This window comes from Phasianus colchicus, chromosome 1, assembly GCF_987193195.1.
Source record: "Phasianus colchicus chromosome 1, bPhaCol1.hap1.1, whole genome shotgun sequence".
NCBI classification, from domain to species: Eukaryota; Metazoa; Chordata; class Aves; order Galliformes; family Phasianidae; genus Phasianus; species Phasianus colchicus.
In genome coordinates, this window is record NC_143436.1 from 59,599,590 (window position 1) to 59,627,571 (window position 27,982).

Here is a 27,982-nt window from a genome sequence, read left to right on the forward strand (position 1 = left end):
ATGAATAAATAGGACCTCAAATGATTGCATTCAGCTTATATATTATACACAAATTTGGATTTATTCAGGTAGTTACATGCTAAAGAGAGTCATTCACAAGTTGTTCCTGCTACATGAGTGTCTTGTTTCTTTTCACCATTGCTTTTACTGACTGCATGCAGTAATGATGAAAGATACAGGAATACTGAGGTACCTAGGGATGCCTACATGCACCTAATTTATTTTGGCACAAACCAAAAGCCTCAGCAGTTTGACAGAGACACAAGTTGCTTTCAGAAATCCAGGCAGTCACTTGCCTGCTTGCTTTTGGTATCTGAATTTCTTTGTGCATATGGCTCCTAATATTTTTAGAAGCAGAAACTTCCATCAGTTTGGCTAAGTTAATGATTTTCTTCTGTAGGTTTATTTTCTGTAGTATCTCAGACAATATCTGCTATATTGAAAATTCATGGCCAGTTTCTTTATTAGTCATTGTTATCTTTTCAGCCTAAACTTCTGCAACCCACACTGACTCCATTTATGACAGATTTGAGGTATATCTTGCCTTTAGTGTCACCTCTTTAAACCTCTGTTTTTTATATTCCTGTACACAGATTCTCATAGTAACACTGCAATCTCATAAACAATTACTTCACCTGTATCTATTACAAAGCTTAAGGTAGTGAAGGAAATAGACACAGTGCACTGTTCCATCTTCAAAGCTAAGCTGTATAAAGAATCTATCGAAGCAGATATGCTGTGGGTCTTCTACATTATTTGTTGGATTACTGAACCTTACAGGTATAGTTTTAAAGCATCATTAAAACTCTAATGTTATCTATAATAAAACTCCCCTTCTTTTTCAGCACCGTACACCATATACATCCATAAGCCACAGAATGTGTTTATGGACTCTTCATGTTCTTTGGGTAAAACACTAAGATTAGTGGAGCTCTGCCTGTTTCAGTATATTATCATTAAACTAGTGCCTGAGGGAGAACAGACATCAGCAGACAGCTATGATGTAAATAGTCCATATTCAGTTATTGTACTTCTTTAGCAATTGTGAAAGTTGTGTCTCTAGGGCATTCAGGAACAAAGGTATACACATAAACCCAGTTTTCTCAGTTGTAATCTACAACTGCAATATTTTAGCTTCAGTCATGCGTGCTGTGTTTGTTAGAATGGGACTATCAGGTAGGACATACATATTTAAAGTGGTTACAATGAAAGAAACCTTCTCAGTAGCTGTGAGGTGATACTCTTTCTCAGTACTTAATAATTTGTCATTATCTGGGATATTAAAAATATCAGCTTGCTGTGTTAAAATGTCTTTCATGGAGTAGATGAATAACAGTAAGACTTTTAAAAGTTAAAAACATGTCTTAAGTAAAATAAAAGAGAAACTGAAAATATGAACCATGACCTCATAACTATGTTTTGATTGTGCTGCACTGAATGCAAACATCTTTCCATCTTATCCCTGTCTGATTTTCAGCTAATAAATATTATTGACAGCACAGAATGAGTCACTTCCCTAGTACTAGAAACAGTCCTTTATAGTAATTCTGGATGTTGCTAAAATCTTATTAATACTAGTCTTTGTTTGCAGGCAGTTTACACCGTGCTTCCAGTGTCCCAGAACGTGTCTATAACATGGGGATTGTTGAAAATGATTTTTCACCAAGATCTCAGTATGGTTTCTCATATTATCAGTCCAACCAGGTGAGGAAAACATAACAAACAGGAACAAATGTATTACCGTGCATAGTTTATTTATTTTATTAGCGCAAATAATAGCATGTAGATGTTATTTCAAGGTTTGCATGCTTGCTTCTTCATGTTTTAAAGCCTGATTTCTAGAAAAGGAGGTTTTTGTAACTGAGTTAATGGTTTTTTTTCTCTTCTTGTGACTTCTGAGCTCAGAAACTAAACTCAGCTCAGTATGATAAACAGGCGTTCTGCAACCATCTTGGTTTTATGAGAAACGGCATAAGATTAGGAAATAAATTCATATTAACACACCATTAAGACAAAGGTTGTTACAAGTCAGACCTTTATCTCTCCCACCAGGCTGCCAGTCAGTCAGCACATGCATAGCCCAAAGTGGCCAGAAGCCACAGTGCCATGCATCCAGCAAAGCAGTTAGAAGTTGCTGGAGGGAGTTTCATGGTCCTGCAGCATAAAGAGTGACATGAATAGGAGCTGGGAATGTGGTGAAATATGTTAGAGAATTAAGCATCCAAAACGACAGCAAAACATACGTAAGTTTCACAATGACACATAGCGTGTTCCTTATCATTTTAAGCAGTCCTGCTGTGACCTGTTTTAGTATTACACGAATTTCAGCAGTCCTCGTAATACAATAATGTTTCTAAGCTGTCTAATTACAGCTTCACTTCTTATTTTGACTTTCTTTGCTTGGGTTTGTGGCCTAAATGCTAAGGGAAGTAATTGATTTTCTTCAGGGTTTTTGACTCTGCTCATAACCAGTTATTATATGGCTGAGGGAGCACTTATTATGTGGTTGTTCCCACAACAGTTTTCATGGCAGAAAGGAGAAAAAAAAAGGAAATAGGACAATTTGTTCTGCCATGCAGCCATGCAAGCCAGAAAAATCCACAAGGTTAGTATTTCACTAAGCATTCATTTCCTTGCCTTAGTGAAGACATAAATATATACTTGCATAATTCCTGCAGAATAAACAGATGTATCCAACGATCCTAGCCTTGACCTATTAGATTCAGCAATCATTTGTCCTTCCGTCCTTCAATTGTCACCTTCAGTGACAACTCAACAGTGAAGGAAAGGGGTTTTAATCACTATCTGTTAAGCTCTGTCCCTTCGATTAATAACTTCTGTGTAACTTCACTTTTACCTTAAAAATACCTGTGATAATATAATACTTAAATACAACATGAAAATAAAATGTATGGGGCTTTGGTTTACAGCTGGATGCCATTACACTTACTGATTAAAACAAAATAAAAAATTAAAATATTGGCCATCACTCCTCTGTGTCAAGCAGATAGTCTACCAAGTTGATATAGTTCTGGAAAGTCTTGAATAGTCCAATTTAGACCATAACAGTTTAACAAAAAGATAGAAAAAATGGAGAGAACCCATGCATCATTTGAACAGTAAAGAGTTTGAAGACATGTCCTACAAAGAGCAGTTGAAGGAATTGAGTTTATTGAGTTAAGAGAAAACTGGAAAACGATGATAATTTATCATCCTCACCCACCAAAATTAAAATCATCATTTTTTGCTCCCTTGAAATGTTATGGGATCTCCTTCATTTTTAGGAAGAGGCTAGACAAACAGGGAAGGAAATATCTCTTTTTTTTTTTAGTAGGTGCTACCACAGAGTGAACAGAAGAGCTAAATAACCTCTCAGTTTCCTTTCTAGCTGTACACTGTAACGATATACAGGCATTTTAGTATATTGTTTTAGTATCTGACTGATAAATTGTCTTCTATCAGACAGCCTTGAATTTCATTTCAGTAGCTGATGTGAATGTTAATCCTCAAGGAGTTTCAAACTGAAACTAAAATCTCCATTAACAAACAGACTTTTCTCTACCAAGTAAAACTGAATCCTATTTTGAGTTAATGATGGCAGACTAGACTTGCCTCCTAATATTTACATCATACTTGTTCACCTATGTCTATAAGGTAAATACGAAGAAGTGTTGCAGAATCTCATTTAATATCCAGTTTTAGTAATGTTCAAATTTTGTTATTCTTACAGTAGACCTTAACATTTTTATCTTTTCTGGTTTGGTTTCTTTGCCATTAATCCTAAATGTGATGTTCTTACCGTGATTCCTTTTCTCTTCTGTACTCTTGGACAGGTTGCGTCACCATCCTCTTATACAAATGGCTGGGGAACAAGAATTGCTTACAAGGCAATGGAAGAAAGAGCTCAAAGACAACCTCTGAAGAGATTAGAGGTTTCACCCCAGCGAGGTCCCAAAAGATTGTCATATGTGTCCAATGATTTTCACTATGACAGAATGTTTTCAACTGGATTCTCCCCAAGGCATGGAAATTATAGGAGATCCAATGGGACTGTCCCACCAAGATATGCTCGTTCTGAGATTGCTGGTTACACAATTCGTGATACAGTGAGCAGGGGAAACTCTCTTAAAAGACACTCCCAGTTGGGGGCTATTAATGACACCATCCCTGATAGTGCCCCTCTTAGCCCCCCTGTACAAAGGTACCATCAAGCAGGCAACAGTCGCAGTATGACCAACCTTTTAGAGAAGGAAAACTACCTGACTTCAGGCAGTGCAATGGGACAAGTGAGATCACCAACTGCTTCCCATTTTGGATATCAGAACAGGCAATCTTTAAGGTCCAGCTGGCACCAAACTACTCTCAGAAGCGCACAGACCAGGAGGGAAGCTTCCCAGCCAGCTTCAGTAACCAGTGTTGCTGCAGAACCAGATGGTAAGAGGATGACACTGACAGCTGCTATGGCAGCAGCGGGGAGAAACAGTTTCCTGCAGAGTGAACAAGCCACCATCAATGGATCTCAGCTAGGGTAAGCCCAACAAAGAATTCTTACTTAAATGTCACAACTGAAAAGAACAGATTTGTTTGAGAAAGGAAAGTAAACTGACAGCTAACACGGTGTAAAAATCCACTTCTAGTGCAACATAGGAAAGGGGGGAAAAAAGTGTGCGTTTATATATACTATAGGGTCCACACTGCTTGCTCAGGTTTGGGACCACCTTTTGCTAAGAGTTAATCATACACCTATGGAGACACGGAGTAGATGCTGAGAAATTTACAACCTAAATAACAATACAGTGTAATGTATTAGCAAATATTGGGCTCCTCAGAAACCAGGTAACTTCATCACAGACAGCTATTTTGATATTCCATCTTTTGTACAAGCAGTTTTGGTTGTTCTTTTGTGGGTACAGACATTGGAATCTAGTTGTCTGCCTGCAGAAATGTCAGCCAAAATGTTTTTCATGCCTTCAGATGTAAGCATTTATCTTCAGTCATTGTGATTTGCTTGGGACCATGTTGAACTCCATGTGGTAGATTTGTGACCTAATGGAAATCTATTTGACAGTGTAATTGCTTAAGTGCCAATTTTTTAGTTTAACTTCTGCTGGAAGTTACAGATGAAAATGATTTGAAATGCTTTTGAAAGTTTCTGAAGTTCCTTTAGCAAATCTTTACATATCTCAGTACTAATATTTCATTTTCTTGTGTGTAATTTGTTTAATTTTCAAATAAGCTGGTTTTACTTTGGATTCAGAGCTAGTTTTTGCGGGGAATGTGGGGGCTATTTAGTCTACTCAGAGTTTAATAAAGCTTCTGTAAAATATAACAACAGCTTATCTTAGTGAGAGGATGATGAAAATTAGTGTGCAAGATAATTCCCCAGGAGAACTGGATCACTAGACTCTTACAAGGGAGAAAACTACAGTCATTTTAGCTGACTGAGGTCAGTATTTGTTATGTTTGCTTAGGCAATAATGTGTAATAATGTATGGGGATATCATACACTTTCCAGATGTCTAAAATATGTGTTTAATAGGACACCTTGCAATTTTCATCACTGCACAGGCTTAACACTGAAGTCTTGCATTGGTTATAGTACGTTTTAGTTCATCCACTTCCAGGCACTGCACAATTTAATGCAGAATTAAGTATTTAAAACACAGTAGACCAAATTTTGCTTTGGAGTATACGCTGCTGTCAAATTAGAGATATTTCACCTGAGTTCATAATTCCACCAGAAGTACAGTTCTTCCATCAAGACTTCTCAGTCTAAAACATTATTAATGACTTTCGCATTTCCTGTCATTTCCCATTGTTTTTTATTTTAAGGTTGCATTATGTGATGTATAGTTCTCTTATCTCTTGCTCCCTTAATAATGGAAGGGACAAGAAAAGATAAGCTCATTTTCAAAGCAATTTGACTTTTCCATAAATTTGTACTTTTTAATGCAAATCACAATGTAGGACTTTCCAAGGGTAAGGCTTAATAATTAAGAGGATGTAAAATAGTTTTGTAAGATTGAAAAGAAGCCTTAGACTAGCTCTATACAGAATTTAAAATTACATGTATAATATAGAAATGCATTTGCAGACTTTCCTTAGAAGAATAGCTCGTGCTGTGAAGTCAAAGTAGAAGAAACAGAATATAGAGATGCTATCTCTACATCTTCTGGTAGAGAGGAACAGTTAAAAACTTGCTAATATCCTCATAATTAAGATGGGGCACTTGTCAAATCATTGTTCTGTTTAAGAACCATTGCTTGAATGTCCTCCCGTTTGTCATCAGCTAATTAGCCATGTGGTTTTTAGGTTTGCCTGTAACTGTTTTGAGGATAGGATAGAATAATTTCATCAAATTCTATTTTGACAAAAGTTGGGGCGCTGCAATTCGTAGAATACCTTTAAGAGTGAAAGATTATATTATTGTCAGATAAAACTTCAGTGAACGCAAAGGTTATTTTCATCCAATGGAAAGCAGTCCTAGTCTGGCAGCATGCAACATGAGAGAGAGATTCTGGCTACTGCTTTTGGAGGAGCATTACCCTCTGTAGGAGTCAAAGGACTCTAAAGTTATTACAGTGACTAACACGCAGGTAAGCTTTCTTGCCTGTGCACAGCATATAATATGGTCATGAAAACCTTGTTAGTTTAAGAAGACTGGCTAAAACCCGTGCTTGAAAAGCCTGTTTTTTCTGTTCCTCTTAAAGAGGCTAAGAACAAGAAATATGATCTACCTTTTTTCCACTACTCATTGATGATGATTTTTAAGTAGGTTTCTGAACAATGCATCCAACTTGTAATGAGAAGTAATTTAATAGCTACTTTATTTTAAATCAGAGGTGAAGTGAGTGAAAATCTGGAAGATGTAAGCATTGCCAGAGTAGAGCCCGGAACACTAATTGCAGTCTGATTGAACCTCTCCATTGACATTGTCAATACGCTGTCCCCTTCATTTCATATTTGTCTTGCACAAGCATTTGTCAGCATCTGTATAGGCAGAATATTTGCTCAAAATGCCAACAGAGAGGAGGATGAAAATAACATGATTTATACTAAATGGAAATGTAAAGGCAAGTGGAAACCTCAGGGTACTGGAATACAATTTCATCTGGAACAGGTGTACCAGAATTGTTCTTCGTCTCTTTATTGTTCTTGCAGCCATATTAATTGTGTTCTGTCCTGTGATTTATAAGGTAGATGGAGGAAATAAAAATCAAACACAATTCTTTTTCTTTTTTTTTTTTTCCTTTTTTGTCTCACAGCTCATAATTTTGTCATAAATATCTTGGTCTGATTAAATGCATTTGTAGAAAGATTGTCTCTGAGAGTTCTTCCTGATTTCTGCCTACCTGATTTCTGCTTCCTTACATAACCCCTCCACCACTTGTTCTGGGCAAGCCTGTGCTTCCAGGTTTTCACTCCTGCTAGTCTGTCAATGAGATAGAGATGAACAGAGATGAAGAACCCAGTGATTCCTGGTGCAGTCCACAAACATATGATATAGGAGTGTTTCTTTTCTTCATGTTAAAACATTTCTAATCTGAGCATGATTTATTATTTAACATCTCCTCTTAGTCAAGTTGATTTTGTTTTCCAAATACTTGTTTTACCAAAGAAATTAATTGCATCACAGTTTCTAATTTTAGATGTACTTACTTAAATGATTATCATCAAATTTACTTCCTTCACCATGGTTCACGAAATGCCTAGTTGGCCCTGTCTGGACAGTCCCTGTTCTGGTTCTATAATTTTTTTGTTGTTGTTGTTAAAAAAAAATATATATATATATACATATATATACACTATATATATATATGTATATATATAGTTACTTTTCTGAGTGGGGAGTGTTTGAAACCAGAAGTAAATCTTGCCTATCCCAGGACTAATGCGCCTGATAGTGCCATGAATTGTTTTGTTTCCTTTACTAGGAAGGAAATGGGGGTGGTGACCTCTTTCCAATTTTGATATGGTTCTCTAACATAATAGTTACCGAAGCTAACACATTGACAATTAAGAAGAAAATGAACATGCATATTTTTAATCCTACCAGATGTGATATACTTACTTAATTTAATGAGTGATTTTATTTCCTTTTGCTTGAAAAAGTCTTTGGCCATCTGTTTTAAACTAAAGCAACTTCTGCACATTTGAAGAAAGTGAGGGACTGAGCTCTGAATTTATATAGACTGAGATGTGAAAATCTGAAGAAAGGCATGAAAACAAACAAAAAATTATAATCACATTGCTGAGAAGAACATCAAGATATCTTCATAAAAGTACAAGTCACACTGTAACTTGGTTTTGGCTCTCCTCGATTAATCCTTCCACCTGCTGATGTTTCCATATTGTCTTTATAATTTCAAGCATCACTTGTTTTGTCCAGAATGTCTCATTGCTGCAACAATTCAATTTATGATTTGCTTATTCCCCAGAGTATCAGTATCTCCTAAAACATTTATAATATTGGTAAGGAAATAGATTTCTAAGAAAAGCTAATTAAAAAGAATAAATAGCCTGCTGTTAAAGGTAGTTCACAGGCTAAAAGATTTTTCTAGTCTTTCACTGTATTTTCTCTAATTGTACTTTTAAGGAGCCCAGAAATGGAGATGACTCTAGAGCGTGCAGTGAGCATCTTGAAGAGTGAAAATACACAGTCAACACCTAGGATACTTGCTGCAGTGACTTTCATACAGCATGAATGCTTCCAGAAAGCAGAAGCCAGAAGAAAAGTAAGTGATTGTTTTTATGCAAGTTTTAGTCAGGTAGAACAAATAATGAGAAAGAGCATTCCAAGAAGTACTGCAGGATACTGATGTTGAATATTTTCCCTAACATATGCTGATGCTTTTTGCTGCAGGTTCTTTAGATCAGTAGAGTAGCACTGGTCTGTGTTAGCAAAAATTTGGTCTTCAGCATTTTGTGATAGGAAACATGGAAATATAGAGTTAGAAGAGACATCAATGATTCATCCAAATCATTTGCAATTGTAGGTGTTTATGATTAACTTTTTAAAAAAGGATACCACAAGTTCCCAAAGACAGAGGATTTACTGTATACATAACAGCTATTCATAAAGTGTAATTAAATCTTCCTTTACAAACTAAGTTCATTCATTTCTATCTTATCTTGATGGATATAGAGAAAATTTTCTATTCTTCTATCTCTTTTATAATGATTTTTTGTATGATTTAAGGCTGCTAAAGAGTCTGCTTTTTTCAGAGTAAAATGAAAATAATTCTTTCAGCCTTTGTTCTGCATCGTGTGATGGTTGTTTATTTTATTTATTTTAACAATTTTAATTTTAAAACATTTTTACAATTGCTTTGTTTCATAATGTGCCCAGTATTACTTATATGTAATCTCTGTCATTCATGTATATGCAGTCCAGTTCAGTGACAGCCAGACATCCCTCAGTCGTTTAGTAAATATAACTTGCTTCATAGTAGGTCAGACTGTTTTGGGGAAAAAAAAACACCTGTGTAATTAGCAGCTTTAAATTCAGTTTTAGGACAGAGCTTCAGAACTGGATGTTTGAAGGTGATTTATCATTCAGAACTCTCCAAAACAGCTTCCCTGAAAATCAACTGGATGAGTTTAAAAAGTTCAAACTGTATCAGTCAGCCTGAAGCCCTCTTTGGGTTTGCTGTCTGTCTCACATACTCTAGCTGAGCTTTGTATTTGGTGCCCATCAGACCATCAGACCTTTTCTTGTTCACTTTGTCATGTTTGCACATTCAGCTTGAGTTCTTCTTCTCCTAATGCTTTGTTTCCTGTTACCTGATAGTTTGTAACTCTATTGGGTCTAGTGGCTTTCTTTTTTTTTTTTTTTTTTTTTTTGCTTTTAAACATGTGGTCTTACCGTATTTTGGTGGACTTTGTTTACCAGAGAGTAAGGCAGGTGTCAATCAGTAACCTTTGTAAATTCTTCTCTGCACATGAGGTGCAAATAACTCCACTTACCAACAGAAAGTCTGCATAAATCTTTACAATAAAAAACAAACAAGCGAACAAAACCCTAAGGTATCTGTGTCAAACTGACCTACCTACTAAAATAAAATGGTTCAATGTGCCTTCAAAGTGTTTTATGCTCCATTTACCTTTAGATACAGATTTCTGTATTTATTTCCATTAGAACATAGATGATTGTTGGGTGAAAGCAAAATAGATTACGTCAACAATGCCATAGCAAGAAACTGTGCCTTTTGTACAACAGAATCGGGGGAAAGGTGGACATTCAGTGTAGTTTGTCAGGGAATGAAGAGCAAAAGGCTTTGTTGTAGTTCATTTCTTCCAGTTCCCAAAACCTGTTAGTCATACTAAATTCCTCTTATCATTAAGAGGACTGCTCAAAACAGTTGTATTAGGTTTCTGAGTCTTTCACATGCTGTCAGTTCTACACAAGTGTGTGTTTGTCCACAAAACCACATGGCATTTTTAGATGCTGAAGGAAGCAGTCCTTAATTTTACATGAAAGTAAGTTATTTTCTATAGTAAACTCATTCCTAAATGAGCCAAGGCTTGCTTATACCACATCACAGCTTGTTCTGAATCTATCATTTGCTACAACATGTAGAACTTGGAAACTTTTTGTTTCCTCCTTATAACTGCTGTAAAATAACATCTTAATTCTTCATTCATTTGGGGCCAAAACCCCATTTTCTAAAAATTAGACACTGAAGAGTAGTCTTTGTTACATGTGGGATTCAGTAGTTGACTAGCTTACAATGTTTAATTGTCTACATTTTGAAGTTAACTATTCTTTTCTCAGTATGCCACAAGTACTAAGTAAAATGCATTCTTACTTAATATATATTCACCACATGCACAGAAGTTGACAGGGAAAAATATTATTTTCCCACCAGTCTGGCTTCTGAGAAAGAAAAAAACAATTTGGCACATCAGGAATGCATTACATCCAGAAATCTCAAAGCAGTTTATGAATGTTCCAGAGCTAAATCTCAAATATCCATCTCACCAACATAGAAGCTAAAATACAGAGCAATTGAATGTCTTGTCAGAAAGTCAAATCTGTGACAGAGCTGGAAGTGATTTAGTTTCATTCTCTTGCATTAATTACTAAAATATGATGCCTCCCTTAGTTGTGGATTTAACTATGAGTCATACAAAAGCCCAGAGGTTAGTATCATGCCCAAGTGATTAATGCTCTGTGCTTTAAGTGTTTCAAATGAGAAAATGAAAAAAAAAAAGACCCTAAAACAATGCTTAAACTTTTGGCAAGGGAGAGATGGAATGGAATTTGTCATTATCATTATCTAACCATTCTCTGCTGTTTTCTTTTCTTCACAGGTTTTTTCACTTGGTGGTATCCCCAGACTTATACAGCTTCTTGATGCTCAGAATGAGGATATTCAGCGAGCAGTGTGTGGTGCTTTGAGAAACTTGGTGTTTGAAGACAATGACAACAAACTGGAAGTGTCAGAGCAGAAAGGGATCCCTATCTTGCTCCGTTTACTCCGATATACCAAGGATGTAGAAACTAAAAAGCAAATAACAGGTAGTGTTCTCTGTTCATTCAAGCATGAAGTGCTTTAAGTAGTACACAGGTGCCCAATTGCTTTCTTAGGCCAATGTTTGGTGACTAAGTAATCACTGTCACCTATTCTAAATTCTTCTCTTAAGGTAAGATTATTCATTACTCAAGACCAACAGCAAGAAAAGGCTAGGAACTGCAACTTTCCCTCTCAAAGCTTCTTCAGAAAAGATGTGTCTGTGTGTTTGTGGAATGAAATTTCTTAATGTTCTAGAAAAGAATAGCAAATTCAGTCAAACCATATTGATGAACATTACTCTGAGCAGTCCCGTAGATGCCTGGGACCATACTTTTTGCCCTCAACAGCAGCTCAGCCCTCTCTGTGGTTCTGGGAGTTCCCTTCTGAAGTCTGTGTTGGATCTGTCCCCCAGAATTGTCAAGCATTGGGTAAAGAATGCAGTTGCATTACTTCCTTATTTAAATTCACTCACTTGTAGCTTTTTATACCCCAGAATCTATCTTTTCAGAGAGTGACATGAAAACACTACCACAGGAACACCATGCTTCCTTTGTGTGCAAGAGAGAGAATTGCTTTACAACCATTTGATTGTAAAGATAATAGGACACAATCAGTGGAGTGACCTACATTTATAAATCAGTTTCTGTGAGGGTTATATCCTCATCCTTTTAGTTCCAGCTTTCATGAGGAACTGTTAAAAATGAGTATGGCCCATTGAGATTTTGGTGGAACAGCCCTTTGGAACAGAAACCCCATATTACATCTCTTGTATATCACTGTAGCATTAGGAATGCTGGGGGGAAATGGTTACCATTTCTCACAAGAAAATTGTGATTACTGCCCTGTTGGCTTTGTATTAGCTAGTTAAGAAATGCCCACTCCTTCATCCCTGCCCTTTTGTTTGGAGGAAATCAGCTATTTGTGACCCACATTCATTTTAGTTAGTATGCAAGGGAAGAGCTGGCTTATATAATATAACTGTAAGAAAATATTATGAATAAATGAATAGGGATATACTTTAAGTGTTCTTTAAAGGCAACAGGAACAGAAACTATTAAAATAACAGAGCTTAAAAAGATACAGAAGGTGTCAAGCAGCCCTGCCTTGTAGCAAAGGCATGTTGAGACCTTCTGTAATTCTGCATTCTTTTAAGTACTTGAACTGTGCTCCCTAAGCTGTAGAACAAAGTTTTGTATTGTTGGCTCTTTGGCACTGTTCTATTGCTATGCATCTTTCAAATGTCTTACAGTTTTTCACGTTCATAACATACAGAATTGGGTCATTAAGTAGTTTATTGCATAGTGCGTTGTCTCTTTGCACATTTACACACCAGAAAGGGGAGCAGTGAAAAAGATGACACAATGACCAGGAAACTTTGCTCATTTCTTGCTTGCCATTTCATCATTTCTTATAGGACCTCTGACTGTTCTTGCAGGAGGACTTGTATGGATATAGGCACTGTGAATGTTGCAGTCTTTCCCTTCATCCATGTGAAAGTGGATGGACATGTGCCTTTTTTTCTGCAGTTACGGCTGTCATTGAGCATGACCTTTATGTATGAAGCATTCAAGACACCAGCAAAATATTTAAACAGTATTGAGCAGGCTGTTTTGGCTATCATAAGGCAAAATATTCTGATGTAATTTCATGCCTATGAGGTGCAAAGCATGGCTTTAAAAATAAAAGATAAGAGAAACATTGTACTATGTTCAAGACCAAATATGCAGTCCGAAAGAAGTACAATGGGTCTCTTGGAGAAAATGGCACTACAGCAGATTTTCTATCATTACTTGAGAAATTCTTCAGGCTCCCTAGGAAGCTGCAAGGAGACCACAGATTGGAGGGCAGCCTTGTTGAATGATTTTCTCTGAGAATATCGATGTTGCTTCCAGCCGCATTTCTTTCCCACCTCTTGAAGACAGACAAGGAGCAGGCTGCAGACAGTCTTCTCTTGGGACTTGAAGAGTATCATAGCTATGCATGCAATTGCACAACAGTATTATAACAGTATGCTTCCAGGAAAATGTTGATGTAGATTCTTAGGAATTCACTCCTTCAACAAGAGAAGCCTACCTGTCTTCCCACGTCATAATTATTAGTTGCCTATACATTAGAGACTTCCAAAAATATGATATGATAACTAGCTGAATGTCTTCCCCAATAAGAGATCAGTAAAATGATCTTGGTACGTGATGATAACATGCTAAACTCTCGTGTGAGATTCCTGTCCAAGGATAGAAAGCATGCGATACTCATTAATAAAAAGTATTAATAAAGATGTCTAAGCTCAGCAGATGAAAGCTTTTTGTTTCCACCTCTGTGTAGGAAGCCTGGTACTAGGCCTTTAAAAAATAAGCAATATGATCTTATACTTCTGCACATAAGAAAAATACATCTCAGCCTTAGAAGCTTATCTTTAAGGTCAGTGCCTAATTAGTAGCAGCAGAGTTGATACCAGTGTACCTCTGCCCAATAGTAAGCTATATCATATATAGTATCCCTCAAAGAATATTTTAAAGACCTGTGTTTTCTTCTGTCTTGGCTTTTCTTCCTGCTCTCTTTTTCACTATAAAGAGAAGAACTAAGAAGCCCTAGGAATATCAGGAAAGTGTGATTTCTCAAGATCAAAAATCTGACTCCTTTGTGTTGACTCCACAAAGAAGCTGCAGCTTCTCTTCACTTTGTGTATGCTCCCATGTGAACATCAGAAATGCTGGTGAGAGCAAATTGAGGCTGAGGTAAACAGCCTGAGCATAATCATGTAGCGTGCCTTGTTTTGTGCTGTGAAAAGACTGAAAGCAATGAAAATATATACAGGTACATGCTGATGATAGCAAGTACTGTGTCTTGCCATAGTCTGTGCATCCCAGGAGAATGCACAAAAAGCACCAAACTAGTATACCCACCGAAGTGTCTGTGTGCTTATGATAGTCTGAACAGTGCCATGGACTAGCTTACGTAATGCCTATTTCCAGAAAAGCAATTTGCATGTTTCTCCATGCAAATTCTGTGCTTTACTCTTAGGGAAAACAAGGCTTCCACAAGGTTGAGTTGACTGGGTTTGCTAGTTTCTTATAAAGTCATTGATACAAACTAAAGTAAAGGAGCCATAGTCTTTGTCCTTTGTTTGACATACAAACTTCTTGCATATCTTTTACAAAAGGAATGAGGTTACTCCTGAGCAATGAGAGATGTCACTTTGAGACAGTGCAGGAGCCAAGAGAGGAATGCCATTTTTAAGTATTTAGTGAGCACACTGAGGATCAGAAAGGAAAATGGTTGAGGCATGAACAAAAAAAGATCAACTTTTGAAGGTAAGCCAGATGAGCCTCTAGGGAGTACCTAACCTCTTGATCTTGTTATCATGCAGCATAAATCTAAGAATTGAAAGAAAATTCTTTCTGCAGGGAAGATTACTGCACAAACAGATCTGTCATAAAAAGAAAAATAAATTTCAAAGTGTACCCCACCCATTTTCCCAAATAACCATCTAAAGGAAAAATATGCCACTATAAATACATTACAGCATATGGCTGCAAGAAAAGAGCCTACTTTTAAAGATATTTCTTTAAATGACCAATTTGTTCAAAACCAGAATGCCACTGAGAGAATCCTTCTGACCTCAGTGAGACAGTGCCTGCAGGCAAAGGCAGGATTTGTCAGAAAATTTACAATGTAAGCAATATTCAGATTCTGTTCTGAAAGTTTTGACCTCTATTCTAGCTATCCATCTATAATTCAGAATGCACTTGTTTCTTCTAGTATGATATTCTGTCCTTGTGCCTATGCATTTGTGCCGTTCTGTCTTAACATGCTTCCCTAACCAATGCCCTTTGGATTGCATGTCTGATTTCCTGTAAGCCTTACTTATCCCTCAGGAAAGTACATTCTTCTTTTTATCCCCTAATTCAGAGGTTGGAGAGCTGATCCCAGAAGAAGGAACGGCTGCTTCTGGCTGGGTTTTGTTTTGATTTTACTCTTGCTCACAATAGCTGTAATTAAATTCAAAGTGTAAGGAGAGACAAAAGAAACATTTTTTGTTGTGAGCTGATGAAAGGAACGTTCACTAATACCCTGCCAGTGTTTGGAGGAGGAGGTCTGTGAAACTTAGAGCAGCAAGTGGGGGAAACAATGAATGCCTTTGTAAGCAAAAAGCAGAAATACATGTCTAGGGGAAGACTACTTTAAAAAGATTTTTCATCTGTTGGAATAGAACAGAAGCAGAGCTAACCAATTTTACAGTATTATATTGGATACTTGTTTCAGTGTTTGTACACTGTAAGTAAACAAAGTGTGCAGTGTTATTTAATTTTTTGTTTAGTGACAAATATGTGGACAGTAACAGCCAACCAGTGATTAAGCTTAATTTTTCCCTTCTATGGGGAATTTTGTTAACAAGTGTTCGAGAAACGTGGTAATGGGCATCTCCCATCTTCCAGCAGATTCCCATAGACCTATAAACTCACTGTTTGTACCTCACATCTACGCCCCTTTTAAGTTTATTATCCAGCATTTTGATGGTACTTGAAAGTGCAGCCAGTCTGCCAGGCATCTAATAGGGATGAATTCCTCTCTGGAAATGTGTAAGTGATCATAGGCATTGGAGGTTCTTTCATTTGTGTTACTTTGGTGATTGAGATAGCTGCAAATTGGCAGTGGTGTGCAGAGCAGTGAAAGACCATTCTTTTCAGTCAGATATTATATAGAGAGTTCTGCCTCTAATACACATATGAGTACATCCTTTTTCAGTGCCACTTTCTCTTGGATCAAAGTCCTGTTACTCAGGAAAAGTTCACTCTCTGAGTTGCAGTACATTGCCGTGAATGTACATCCATGTTTTCCTGTGTCAGACAGCTATCTGCATCCTCCGTGAGGGGAGCTTTATGTTAGAAACTACTCTCTTTGTGAACCTCATACAGCTGTGGGACATGGTCAAAATTAATAAGTGATGCAATATTGAACCTTCAGAGGTATTTATTTTATTTATTTTATTTATTTTCAGTGTCAAGGTAAAACTTATGCTGCACTTTCCAGTCACGAAAGTATGTTACAGTATGTCCAAAAGCTCTGTCAGTTACCTGCTCAATGGAAGGACATAGGAAATCAAATTCCTTGTGCATTCACTAATTTTTTCCCATTTTTTCCATATCCCTAGAGAGAAGACGTATGAATCTATAGGCACCCATTTCACACTTCAGCAAAGTTAAATTTAAGTACTTCTTGAACAAAGAGACTCCACAGTGTAGTTCAGATTCTTTTTTTGACATTGTAGAGCCTCTTATAAGTACTTACTATGGCTAATTGCAGCAGCTCAGGGTAAAGAAGAGCACATTAATTTAGTCCACATATGACTGAATGCCAAAATACTTATCTCATGAGAGGAAATAAAAAAGCCTCCACATTCTCACTGGAGACTCTGAAGACTGAGCAGTGTGCAATCACATGTGGGAGGGTGTTGTGCAGTGTTGTGTCATGGTGGCTGGTGAACTCTAATCACATCCTTCTGCTCCTCTTGAGGATGTCAAGAGCCAGACAAGCTCTTTTACTGATTAACTTCAAGAAGTTTGAGATTAGGTCTTTCAAACTGTGGGGGAATCTTTTGCCACTCTGCTTTTATTTTGGATATTGCAGGTTTGTTGTGGAATTTGTCTTCCAATGACCAGCTGAAGCACCTGTTGGTTAAAGAAGCCCTACATACCCTGACAGAAGCTGTTCTCATCCCTTGCTCTGGCTGGCCAGATCGAGATTACCCCAAGTCAAGTGTGTTACCTGACCCTGATATCTTCTACAATGCCACAGGATGCCTGAGGTGAGCATTCAGTTCACAAGTACCTAAAATAAAGTGATGTTAAAACAGGCCTGCACACATGCATTTTCTTGCTTACTTTGAACTGTGATGGCACCAAGAGAAGAGTTTGCATACAGATTGGTAAGTAACTCAATTAGGAAAAAAGTCATTTTTGAATCAAAATTAGCCACATCCAACTTTTTGCACAAGTTCAAATCTATCAAGGCCAGGCTGCAGCCATGGTGTTGATGAACAGAATTACATTTGTGCATCTACTACTGCAGTCAGCCTCATGAACATAGTATGATTAGAACAGAGAAACATAGTACAAAAGACTACTAAGGTAGACCCACCCCTAAATGACAGAAGTATAAAAGTCACGTCTTTAAAATGGGATACACCTTTAAAAATAACAACCCCTTTGTGTCCCCTTTGTGTCTCTTGTGAGTTCAAAGTCATTGCACTTTAATAAAATGCAGTTACTGTGAGTATCAGAAATATGTGTCTTTTGTTTACATGAAAGAACATAGTCTGGAAAAAATAAGGAGTAATGGTATAAGTGACAAGGCATGGCCTAAGTTTTAAACTCTTTTTAGTAAAGCACGAGGAATTAAGTTCAAAATTCAGAGGCTTGGGAAACTGCCTGGTTCTGCCTTGTACATAACTGTTTTGCTGACATGTCCAGCAACAGAGTGATTGCATTGGTAAGCTATGAATTTGTACTGGGTAAATAGTCCTGTGTCTGACTCATGAGTGATTTCAGAGGACAAAGGATTGTTAGTAATACAAAATACACATCAGAAAGGTTCTGTCAGCCCACCAACTACCAAACAACTTCAGGTTTAAGTAATAATTAACTTTTATCTTTCTTTGATAGCTCAAAAACAAATACAGAGAAACATTAACTACCCATAATAAAATCACTTTGGCTAGTGGTGTTGTCTGTGAAATGAAGCAGATCATATTTTTTTCATATGAATTTGCTCAAGCTGTTTTGTACATAAACCAGCCTGGTTGGATATGCCACTTTATACCTGCTCCTGCTTTGGAGCAGAATTATTCGTAGTTTTAATGTGGTATTGCTCTTTCTGAGGTTGTTGTAGCAACTTGACACCACTTGGTATATGACAAATAATGAGTTACAGTAGCTGGGTTGTTTTAAATGAAAGAAAAGTAGATTCTGAATGTATCTAACTGTAAAGAAAGTGAGTAGGGCTGCTCTAAAGCTGCAGATAGTTCTACAGCCTTAATGAAAGTCTCTCAAACTGACCTTTGCCCAAAGATACATTGTCTATTTAAAAAAGTATGATGTCCATGTTCTAGTCCTTGTCATTTTAAAATGGTCAAACACTGTGAATTGTAACCGAGAGGTGAATAAGATCTTGAAAATTCACAGGTAAAGTTGATTTGTAGGATTGTCGACATACTTTCTTGCAGCAAATAGATTTTAATGAGACTTATATTTGCACAGACCAGAAATCCAAGATTTTTATATGAAATAATTTGCTTCTCTTTATTCCTAGAAGTATTACATAGAGGTATATACCAGAAGTATTCTTTACTTATTTACTATTTCAAAATAACATATTTGCACAAAATCTATAAGAACAGCATATTACAAAAACAAACAAAAAAAACAAGAAAGCAACTGTAAATGGAGGGAATGATGATACTTATAAAGATGTTTAAAGAGTAAGTTAATGTGCCAGAGTATAAATCTGTAATTAGTGTTCCCTTTTGTAATACTAACGTTTGTTGTGCATGTTGATAAAGTTTATAGCCTGCAGCTTCTATTACAGAGTAAAAATAGAACTTTGAAGTGCATGCATCATGCATAGTACAGTGCTTAGGTATAGAAGAATGCCAGAATTTCTTTTCAAAAAGTTGTGTGCAACCATTGCCTGACAGTCAGCCACAGTCCAAATCTAACACTGTCATCTGACAGGGTGCCACGTACTTACCAACTTATAAATTAAAGCTCTCTTGAACAGCGTTTCAGGACAGAAAGGGAATCCACATCTAGTAGATAATATTGCAGATGCTAGAATTGGAATGAATGAACAACCAGAACACTCCCTATTCTGCAAACCAGTAACTGCAAGACATATTGTGGAATCCCAAACTTCAGCTCCCTGGGTCTGTACATTCACTTACTGATAAGGAGCTGAACAGATTTGTTAATCCCATTCTCAAGATCTGCTTTTTGTCCTAAAGCTTTGCTTCTGACAGTTTCACAGAAACTGTAGGTCACAAAACTTTACAGATCAAAATGAAGCTGCGTACAATGCAAAATTTAGCATTGACAGTTAGAATAAATGATGGTATTGTTCAGTCCTGAAATATGATAAAAATCATTGTGCCCTGAGCATGTGGAGTAAAGCAAATCAAAAGACTTCTCTGGTTGTCTGACAAAAGCCAATTAAGTAAAACTGGTGTATTAAACTGCAGACTTTCACAGACAAGACAACTCTTGCTGTTTTTTTGCATAATAGTACTGTCTCCTGTTCCAATATGAATGGATTGGCTAAGTGGAGATATTTAGCTTCCTCCTCCATATTCTTCCTCCAAGTCTGAAAATGCAAGATGCCAAAAGCGTGCAGGATATATGAGTTTGAATATTATTATACAAAAGTTTGGGATGACTTTTCCTGTGAATTAAAAGGAAGGCTTAGTAGAAGGCTTTCTATTATACTTTGAATGCTGATAGTGATCTTGTGGTGTTTTTTCCTTGAAATACCTGTTCCAAAAGTTTTGCAGTGCAAAATATTTCCATTATTCAGGGACAGAACGTGATCTGCTGAAGCTGCTAATGGGAACATTATCCTGGGTGTTGCCTTGAAGGACTGAACTTTCTAGAATTGATGTTTACAGGTTGCTCCTCTTTTTGCAAAGTATTTTATTTTAGGTGCTGGAGCTAATGGTTACATTTGCTGAGTTTCCCTGGAGTCCTCCTTTAAAACTGCTCTGTAACTGGACTTTCCTGTAGCCCTATGTACCCTAATTCTTCAAAACTTCTCAGACAGCCATTTTCAGAAAAGTCAGCTAACCATTGCTCATGGTTCCCCAGGAAGTAAAATAGATACCACACTTCATTTTTCATCACTGTTGTTGTTCTATTGTCTGTCCCAGCTCTATTTTACCTGTGACAGTGACCCATAGAGACTGGAAAGCTGTAGTCTGAGAAAGTGCTATCATTGTACTTTAGACCAGGAAGCTGCATAACCATCTCATTTCATTTAATCATAGATAAGTAAGGCCAAAGCTCTTATTATTAGTTGAAAATGTAATGGCAGCTCAAGCTTGTAATGGAAGGTTCCATCTGAAGTTGTAGAACAAAGGACTAATGATAACAAGCTTTTGAAGCAAGGCCTTTTGCACAGCATTGCCACTCCTTTCGGTTTATTTCCATCCATTCTTATCTTCTTGTGTCTACTCATTAGTCTGTCTGCTCTCCCAGGCCCTGAAAGGAATTTTGCTATTTCCAGAAAGCAGCTTGCAGCCTGGTGCCTAGTGTTACTGTGTAAATCTATAGATTCCTTTCCTCCCCTGTTGCAATTTTAAATTGTGTAAGGTATGAAGGGAATACAGTTTCCTGAAGTAATTCAGGAACATCATGAAGCAATTCAGGAGATTGTTGTCACATAATTGAGTTAAATTCAAATAACCAGTTTTGGCAGAATGAGTCCCAAGAGCAAAAGCCACCTTCTTATCAGTAGTATGGATCATTCACAGCAATGCGAAAGCCTCCTCTGATGTCTGCGAGTGTGTGACTCAGTGCTGTCTTTAAGGGAAAATCCCTTTCATTTGGTTCAATTTGCAACGTAATTGAATATGTTGTCATTCTGTTTCTGTGAAAATCATGTTTGATTTTACTATGTTAAAATTCTTTGTACTTACCTCACCTGGATCATAAAATATTTCCCAGCAGGGTACTAGCTGATCCTCCATCAATGACACTGAAACATGGGAAGATGGCTGCGTCAGTCACAGTTACACCATGCATGGTGTGAGATGAATGAGGCCTGTAGATAGTTACATGCATCCACTTTAGCATGCAGTATAGTTTGGGCATGTCACCAGGATTAGCATATTTAAGCATGCCAGAAGTCAGAGTCATAATGGCTAAATTATATCAAAATTTAAGTTCTAAGTCTCTCAAAGGAGAGCATTCCTACAAGCAGCAGCTCCCTCTCTCGTGTTGCACATTCCTAACTATTCAGTACTGATGCGAGGCAGAGGTGTCAGGAGTTGTATAGCAGAAGAGGTTTTTTACAGCAATATGTTTGATCTTGACTGCAGTTCTTTTTTTCCACAGATGTATTTGTCTCAGTATACTCTGATGAAGTGCAAGGAAAACAAACTTGCATACGAAACTTTAAGATTTCTAGGTAGCCCTGGGATCTCGACATGAGCTTGCCAGGAGCTGCAGTTCTGAGCCAGGTCAGAATGACAATTGCCCATTTGCTCAAGTGATGGATATTTCAAGGCCTCCAGGAGCTCCACAGCAAGAGAGTTAAACTCCTGAGCTCAGAGGGAAGTGCTACATTTGTCAGGAGCCTCAAGTCTTGGGAAGGCAAGATGAAGTCAATTTTGAAGTTTTCTAAGAAAAATGTTGCCATTGTTTCAAAATGATATTCTTTTTTAATATGAATTTACTCCTATATGATGCTACCCAATCCTGAAAATCAAATCTGACCCCATTCAAAGTGGTTCCAACTGTAATTGGACAATCTGGAGAGTAGGAGCTCTTCCCAGTCCACGCTGTGGTAATAAGGAGAGAGAGGGAAGTGGAGCACAGCACAGCCATATATGTACGCAGACACACACAGTGGTATTTCTGTCTGGATAAAAAGTTGAGTGCCAGCAACTCAAGGAAAGTAGTTCAGTGATTCATTTCCTTTGCAGAACATGGCAGTGCCTCAGCTTCATGTTCTTCTCTGCTTCCTGTGCTATGAAGCTGTTTGCCACTCCATAGTCATGCTGGATGGCAAGTATAAGTGATGGTTTTTCCTTGCACAACCATTCAGAATGATGATAGTTGTCTAAAGTTCAGTGATTTTTGTGCTGTGACAAGATGAACTGCCCTATCAGCCTAAGGTCTTCAGTGGGGGAAATTCCACACTTATCTTTTAATGGTATTTTTAGTTTGTGCACCTCAGAAACTATTTGTGCTATGCACTAGAAGAGCTGTTAGCATGTACACGTCTGTCAGCATAGCCATAAACTGTTGAAAGGACAACATGACTCAAATGTGACTTACTAAGGTAAAATTGAATTCCAAAGTGTTGCCATATTGAGGAATCTGAATATTAATTCTGTGATATATAATTCCACAAGAACATGAATGAACTCATAAATAGGAACCTTACTAACAGTATGACCTAAAGCTGTAATTACAGTGCATTAATATTTAAACTAAATATGTGCTTCCCAGGAGGAGGGGATAAAACTGCATTGGCAGTATGTAGAAAATATCACGTGTATTTTATTATCATAAGCCACGGGAAAGTTTAAAGCTGTGCCTTTCTGGCTCTGTCATTAATAACATTTTAAACTGTTGTGTTTTCCAGAGGGTAAATAAGAGGGTAAAGTAAACTCCCTGAAATTATTTAAAGAACATGACCCTCTTTGTGATAGATACTAACACTGAGCTGGATTTAATGTTATTTCAGACAAAGCAGGAATGTGATATTGTATTCAGCCTTTTGGCCAATGGAGCAGCAGGAGGCCAGAATAATGAGGTCGAGATTTATAACTCCAGCATTCCATAATTCAGAGGCCATTCAGTTGTAAAAATAATTATACCTCAAAATGAAGTGTTGTTACTTCCCTGATAATCAGTAGCTTATTTTGAGCCAGACTTCAAGCAGGAAGCATGTCCTTAGCTTTTCAAGGGTTTTTAAATGGCTTTCATAATTCATTTTCAAGTTGCACTCAGGTTACCACAAAGCACAGAAATGTGAGCAGAAAGTAGAACATATAGTGTCTTCTTTTGAGTCTGGAGGAGGCAGACAGCATGTGCAGCAGTCCCTGAGCCACTGTTGTAGAATAGCAGAAGGCATCAGCAGAGAGCATCTGGCATTTCCCTCGCTTGGACTGAGCAGTTTCTAGTGGCTTCAGCTTTGTCTACCTAGGTGCCAGGAGCCAGAAGAATGCTCTCGGAAGCAGCAGAATCCAGTGTGTTTCTAACTCTTCTTTGTCCCTTCACATCTCCTCTGCTGAACACTGCAGGAGCAACGGGAGGCACATGGGTAGCAGAAGCACTGCACTGAGACTGTTTTTAGCTGGGTGGGGATACTATTTACTGCTAGGACAACCCAAGTATCTCTACAGAGGTGTATGAGAAAACATTTGATGGAGAATTAGAAAGATTTCATAGAACTCTTCAGAAGACATGCTCTTTTCCATCCTTTCTACATGTTTTTTTCTGCAGGTAAGGGAAAACAAATATCAGTAGTAATGGGTCTACTGTCCTCATGAGAATGTGAGACAGAATGGCAAAAGAGCAAACTGAGGAAAGGTGCTCAGCTGCTATGTGAACCCTCAGAGAAATGAAGGAAAGCAGAAAAGAGAAGCGCCTTTCCTGTGAAGAGAGGAATTCGTTCAGCCTGGGGAACCTCAGTGCGATCTTCCAGTACCTTAAAGGGAGCTTGTAAACAAGATGGGAGAATGACTTTATATGTGGACTGACAGTGATAGGACAAGGGGGAATGGTTTTAAACTAAAAGAGGTGAAATTTAGATATTAGGAAGAAATTCCTTCCTCAGAGGGCGATGAGGCCCTGCCACAGGCTGCCCAGACAGATTGTAGATGCCCCATCCATGGTGGTGTTCAAGGCCAGTCTGGATGGGTGGCAGCCCTGCTCCAGGCAGAGGGTTGGAGCTGCATGGGCTTTCAGGTCCCTTACAGCCCAAACCATTCTGTGACTCTGTGAGCTCCCCATTGGCAATAGAAGATTTGGGATTTGCACACTGCTCAGCTGGCAGTGACTCCAGTCACTGGACGCCTTGCAATGCATCACTTGTCTGCTCGCCTCGAGCTCAGTCTGCAGGCTCGGCTTTCTCTCCCTTCCTTCTAATAGCACATGGAGTGTTTGGTGAATTTGGTCCCATAGCTGAAATCAATCATCTTCAATTTGAGAAAGTTGGGTTTACTCTGCGGTTCATTTACAAGCACAAAAATGAACTTAGGCAATAAAGACACAGCTGTTTCCTGTTTTCCAGAACTTTTATAGCTTGTGTGTAGATGCTGCTAAAACTCTCAGAACTTATGTCTGTTGGTGGGTGATCAAGAATGACTTTGTTTAGGTAAATGTTAAAAGAAGACTTTTTTTTGAAAGGAAGTTTTCACAAGTACTTTTCCTCTGGTAGTTTGACATAGCCAATGTCACTGATATTAAAAGCACAGCTTAAAGTGGAATATTTGGGGGAAGAAAAAGTTCAGTTTGTTTGTTTAGAGAAGATTACATCGAGATGAAGACTGGAATCGGGGCATGCCTTATCCATCTAAACACAACAGCTTGTTTTAATTTGTTATTTATTATTGTCTGGGAATGCACTAAAATTGAAGTTTTATTTAACAGAGTCTCATATTATTGTACAGCCCTACAGAAAAGAAGCAGTCATCCTTAACTTTGCTATTTTAAGGTTTATCTGGAAAAGTTTGTCAGAGAGGCACAATAAAATATCTTCAAGTAAGTCTCTTCTTACCAGTGTATTTCTTCCTGCACAGAAACATGAGCTCTGCTGGCCCAGAAGGAAGGAAAAAGATGAGAGAGTGTGACGGTCTGATTGATTCTCTTGTGTATTATATTCAAGGAGCTATTGCAGACCACGAGCCTAATGACAAGGTATTCTTCAAGATGGAAGGTCTTTTCCTATGGGAAATCACTGAGAGCAAGTTTTTGTTTCAAAACCAATATTCAGAAAGAGTTGTGATGTAGCTGCCAAATTTATACTTATTTCCAATGCTTTTAGAACTGCTACCAAATATCAAAAAGAAGCTTTTAAAAAAAAGTTCAAAAAGAAGCTTTTAAAAGTGTTTTTTATCCTGCTGTCTAACATAATAACATACCTTGGCTTTAGGAAAACAGTCTTAAGGATCATCACAGAGAACTAGAAACTTTTAAAGATTCAGATATTACTTTTTTTGCTTGTTTAAGGAAGCTAGCTAGCTAGAAGTTTTGAAGAATTAATATCTGAGCACTTTCCTGAACAGGAAATGCTATATGTCCCTTCAGAAATGCAGAACCTAAATCTGCGTAGCAAAGTAATTAGAAGTTTATGTCATTTAGAATAGAATTCATTTTCCTACATTTTTTTGTAAGGTAAGCATTCAACCTAAGCCAGTAACTGCAAGGATGTGGACAATTCCAAAAGACAGGTTTTCTCCTTCCTCTTAACGCTGACTGCAGATGAACCCTGAACATTGCTTAGACTAGATGTTTGTCTTTTAGGTGGGTGAAGTTAGGTGAGAAGACCAGCAGCCACTTACGAGGTTAACCATAGCCTGTGAGGCACTTCTGATGTGCTTGCTATAACTTGTGCTGTGTAGTGGTAATTACTGTGTATTTGTAGTTCTTTCCTGGGATTAGTTACTTGATCTTCTCCATCTCCTTGCATTCAGAGCCAGTAGCTCCAGGGAGAATCCAGCACGTAACGCTTGTGTCAAGAGCTCCCTGCTGCATTTTGTCCTAAAACCACTCATCCCCTTTTTTACTTTCAAAAAGTGAAGAACTGGTAATGAAACTATTTGCCACTGAACTCATCATTCAGAAATCGTCAAGTCCTTAAGTCATGCTTAGAATCATAGAATCATAGAATGGCCTGCGTTGAAAAGGACCTCAAAGATCATCTAGTTTCAACCACCAAGCCATGCACAGGGTCGCCAACCGCTAGACCAGACTGCCCAAAGCCACATCCAGAAAGGCACATCTAATTTTATTTTTTTTTTTAATGGCATTCTACCGCACACAAAAAAAAATGTGCTGTATCCTTTGGAAAGATACAAAGCTTTCCTTTAGCTGACACTGACTAGATGTATATGTGTTCATTGCTGTTTTTAAGCTTCTGTGCATTCCTTGGCACACTTTTGGCCTGTACCAAACAGCACGTGCCCAAACAAATCCTAGATACATTCAGGAATTATAATGTCCCAGGATCATTTCCAACAGATATGCACCATGCTCTGAATGCAAGCCTTGTGTGCCAGTTGGCCTGATTGCTTAGGAACATCTCAGGACGTGTTTAATTTCTCAGAGTAAAAGCAGTCTTGTGGATCACTGGCATGAAAACTGGCTCTTCTTTAAACTATTATAAACTATGCAGTTAATTGTTTAAGATCCAAAAATGAAGTTCCTTGTCTATACATGTCCCTTCAACACATGCCGTTGCTTCCAAATTTTCTATTCTTTTGTTATTTTAGGCCACAGAAAACTGTGTGTGCATTCTTCACAATCTTTCCTACCAACTAGAGGTAGAACTTCCTGAAAGCTACACCCAGAGCATCTATGTACAAAGAAGAAATATTTCTACCAATGATAGAACACCAGGCTGTTTTGGAACAAGAAGCAGAAAAGTGAAAGAGGTAAAGTGCATGTTTTATTACATCTCATTTTCTTAATCAGTTGTAGCAACTTCTGGAGAATATAAGGCTGTGATCTAATTAGGTTGCTTCTCTTTTGGTGATGCATCTGATAATGTGACACTCATCCTCAAAATGTAAATTTATCAATAGCCTTCTAACATCCATTATCTTATTAGATGTCTGATGGAATAAATGACAAAACAATTTAGTTTCATTGGTTGAGAAATACTGCCTCTCAGCTTCATTACCTGATGGACCTAACTGGTGTCTGCACCATTTTCAGCAATTGTGCAAGTGTCCTACCAATGATTGGTTATTGCAGCAGTTTCACAAATGGAATTAGCACACATTGATTTGCCTCCTCTGCTTGCTAGCTTTCAGACTTCTTATTTTGATGCTGTGTGATACAGATCCAAATATTCTGGTAACTGGAATTGCTGGAGAGAAAAACAGGTACCAGGGAGGGGGAAAAGGAAATAAAACGATTTGTGATCCTCCCCCATCCATTATTTTTGCTGGAGTCTATTCCTTCTCCTGTTCCATCCAGAGTCTAGCTTTAGCATACTATTTCTCTCTCTCCTTCAGCTCATCCCCCAACGTCAATAGCTAGAGATGCAAAGCATCTTCCCCTTCGCCTATCTCCCATTTTCAGATGGAATGGTCAGTACAGTTAAATACTGGAATTTTACATGTTGCCATTACTGTTCTCAACTTGATACTTGCTGGAGCTTAAAATCTAAAGGAGTGTGAACATGGATCTTCTGGTCATCAGTAGCATAATTTCAATTCATGCAACAAAGTCAGACCTGTTCTTAGACTATGAATGCTAAGGAAAATGTAATTATTGCAAATTAAACATACTTTAATCAGTCACCAAACATATCCATATTCCTATGACAAGAAGACTATAGCAGTGAGTGCTCTTGGCTACGTGTTATCAAATACCAGGATCATCTCTCCTGGAGAATACATCTCTATTTCTCCACATCAGATTACTTCAGGTTCATTCCCTGAAATCATCAAAGATAACAAATGTTCTCACACATGAGCTGATTGATAGGTAAAAATTCTTGTTCCATCATGACTATCCAAT

The 27,982-nt window shown here is 37.7% G+C and overlaps 1 protein-coding gene across 1 annotated transcript in view; it reads left to right on the forward strand.

Annotated features, from left to right (window-relative positions):
* PKP2 (plakophilin 2) overlaps positions 1 to 27,982 on the forward strand; it is a 42,098-nt gene that overhangs the window by 6,230 nt on the left and 7,886 nt on the right. Inside the window, exons 2-8 of the mRNA XM_031589816.2 lie at positions 1,592 to 1,704; positions 3,834 to 4,528; positions 8,597 to 8,735; positions 11,314 to 11,521; positions 17,148 to 17,325; positions 25,036 to 25,153; positions 26,728 to 26,889. Of these exons, the coding sequence (XP_031445676.2) occupies positions 1,592 to 1,704; positions 3,834 to 4,528; positions 8,597 to 8,735; positions 11,314 to 11,521; positions 17,148 to 17,325; positions 25,036 to 25,153; positions 26,728 to 26,889 (1,613 nt within the window). The remainder of the gene's footprint in view (positions 1 to 1,591; positions 1,705 to 3,833; positions 4,529 to 8,596; positions 8,736 to 11,313; positions 11,522 to 17,147; positions 17,326 to 25,035; positions 25,154 to 26,727; positions 26,890 to 27,982) is intronic.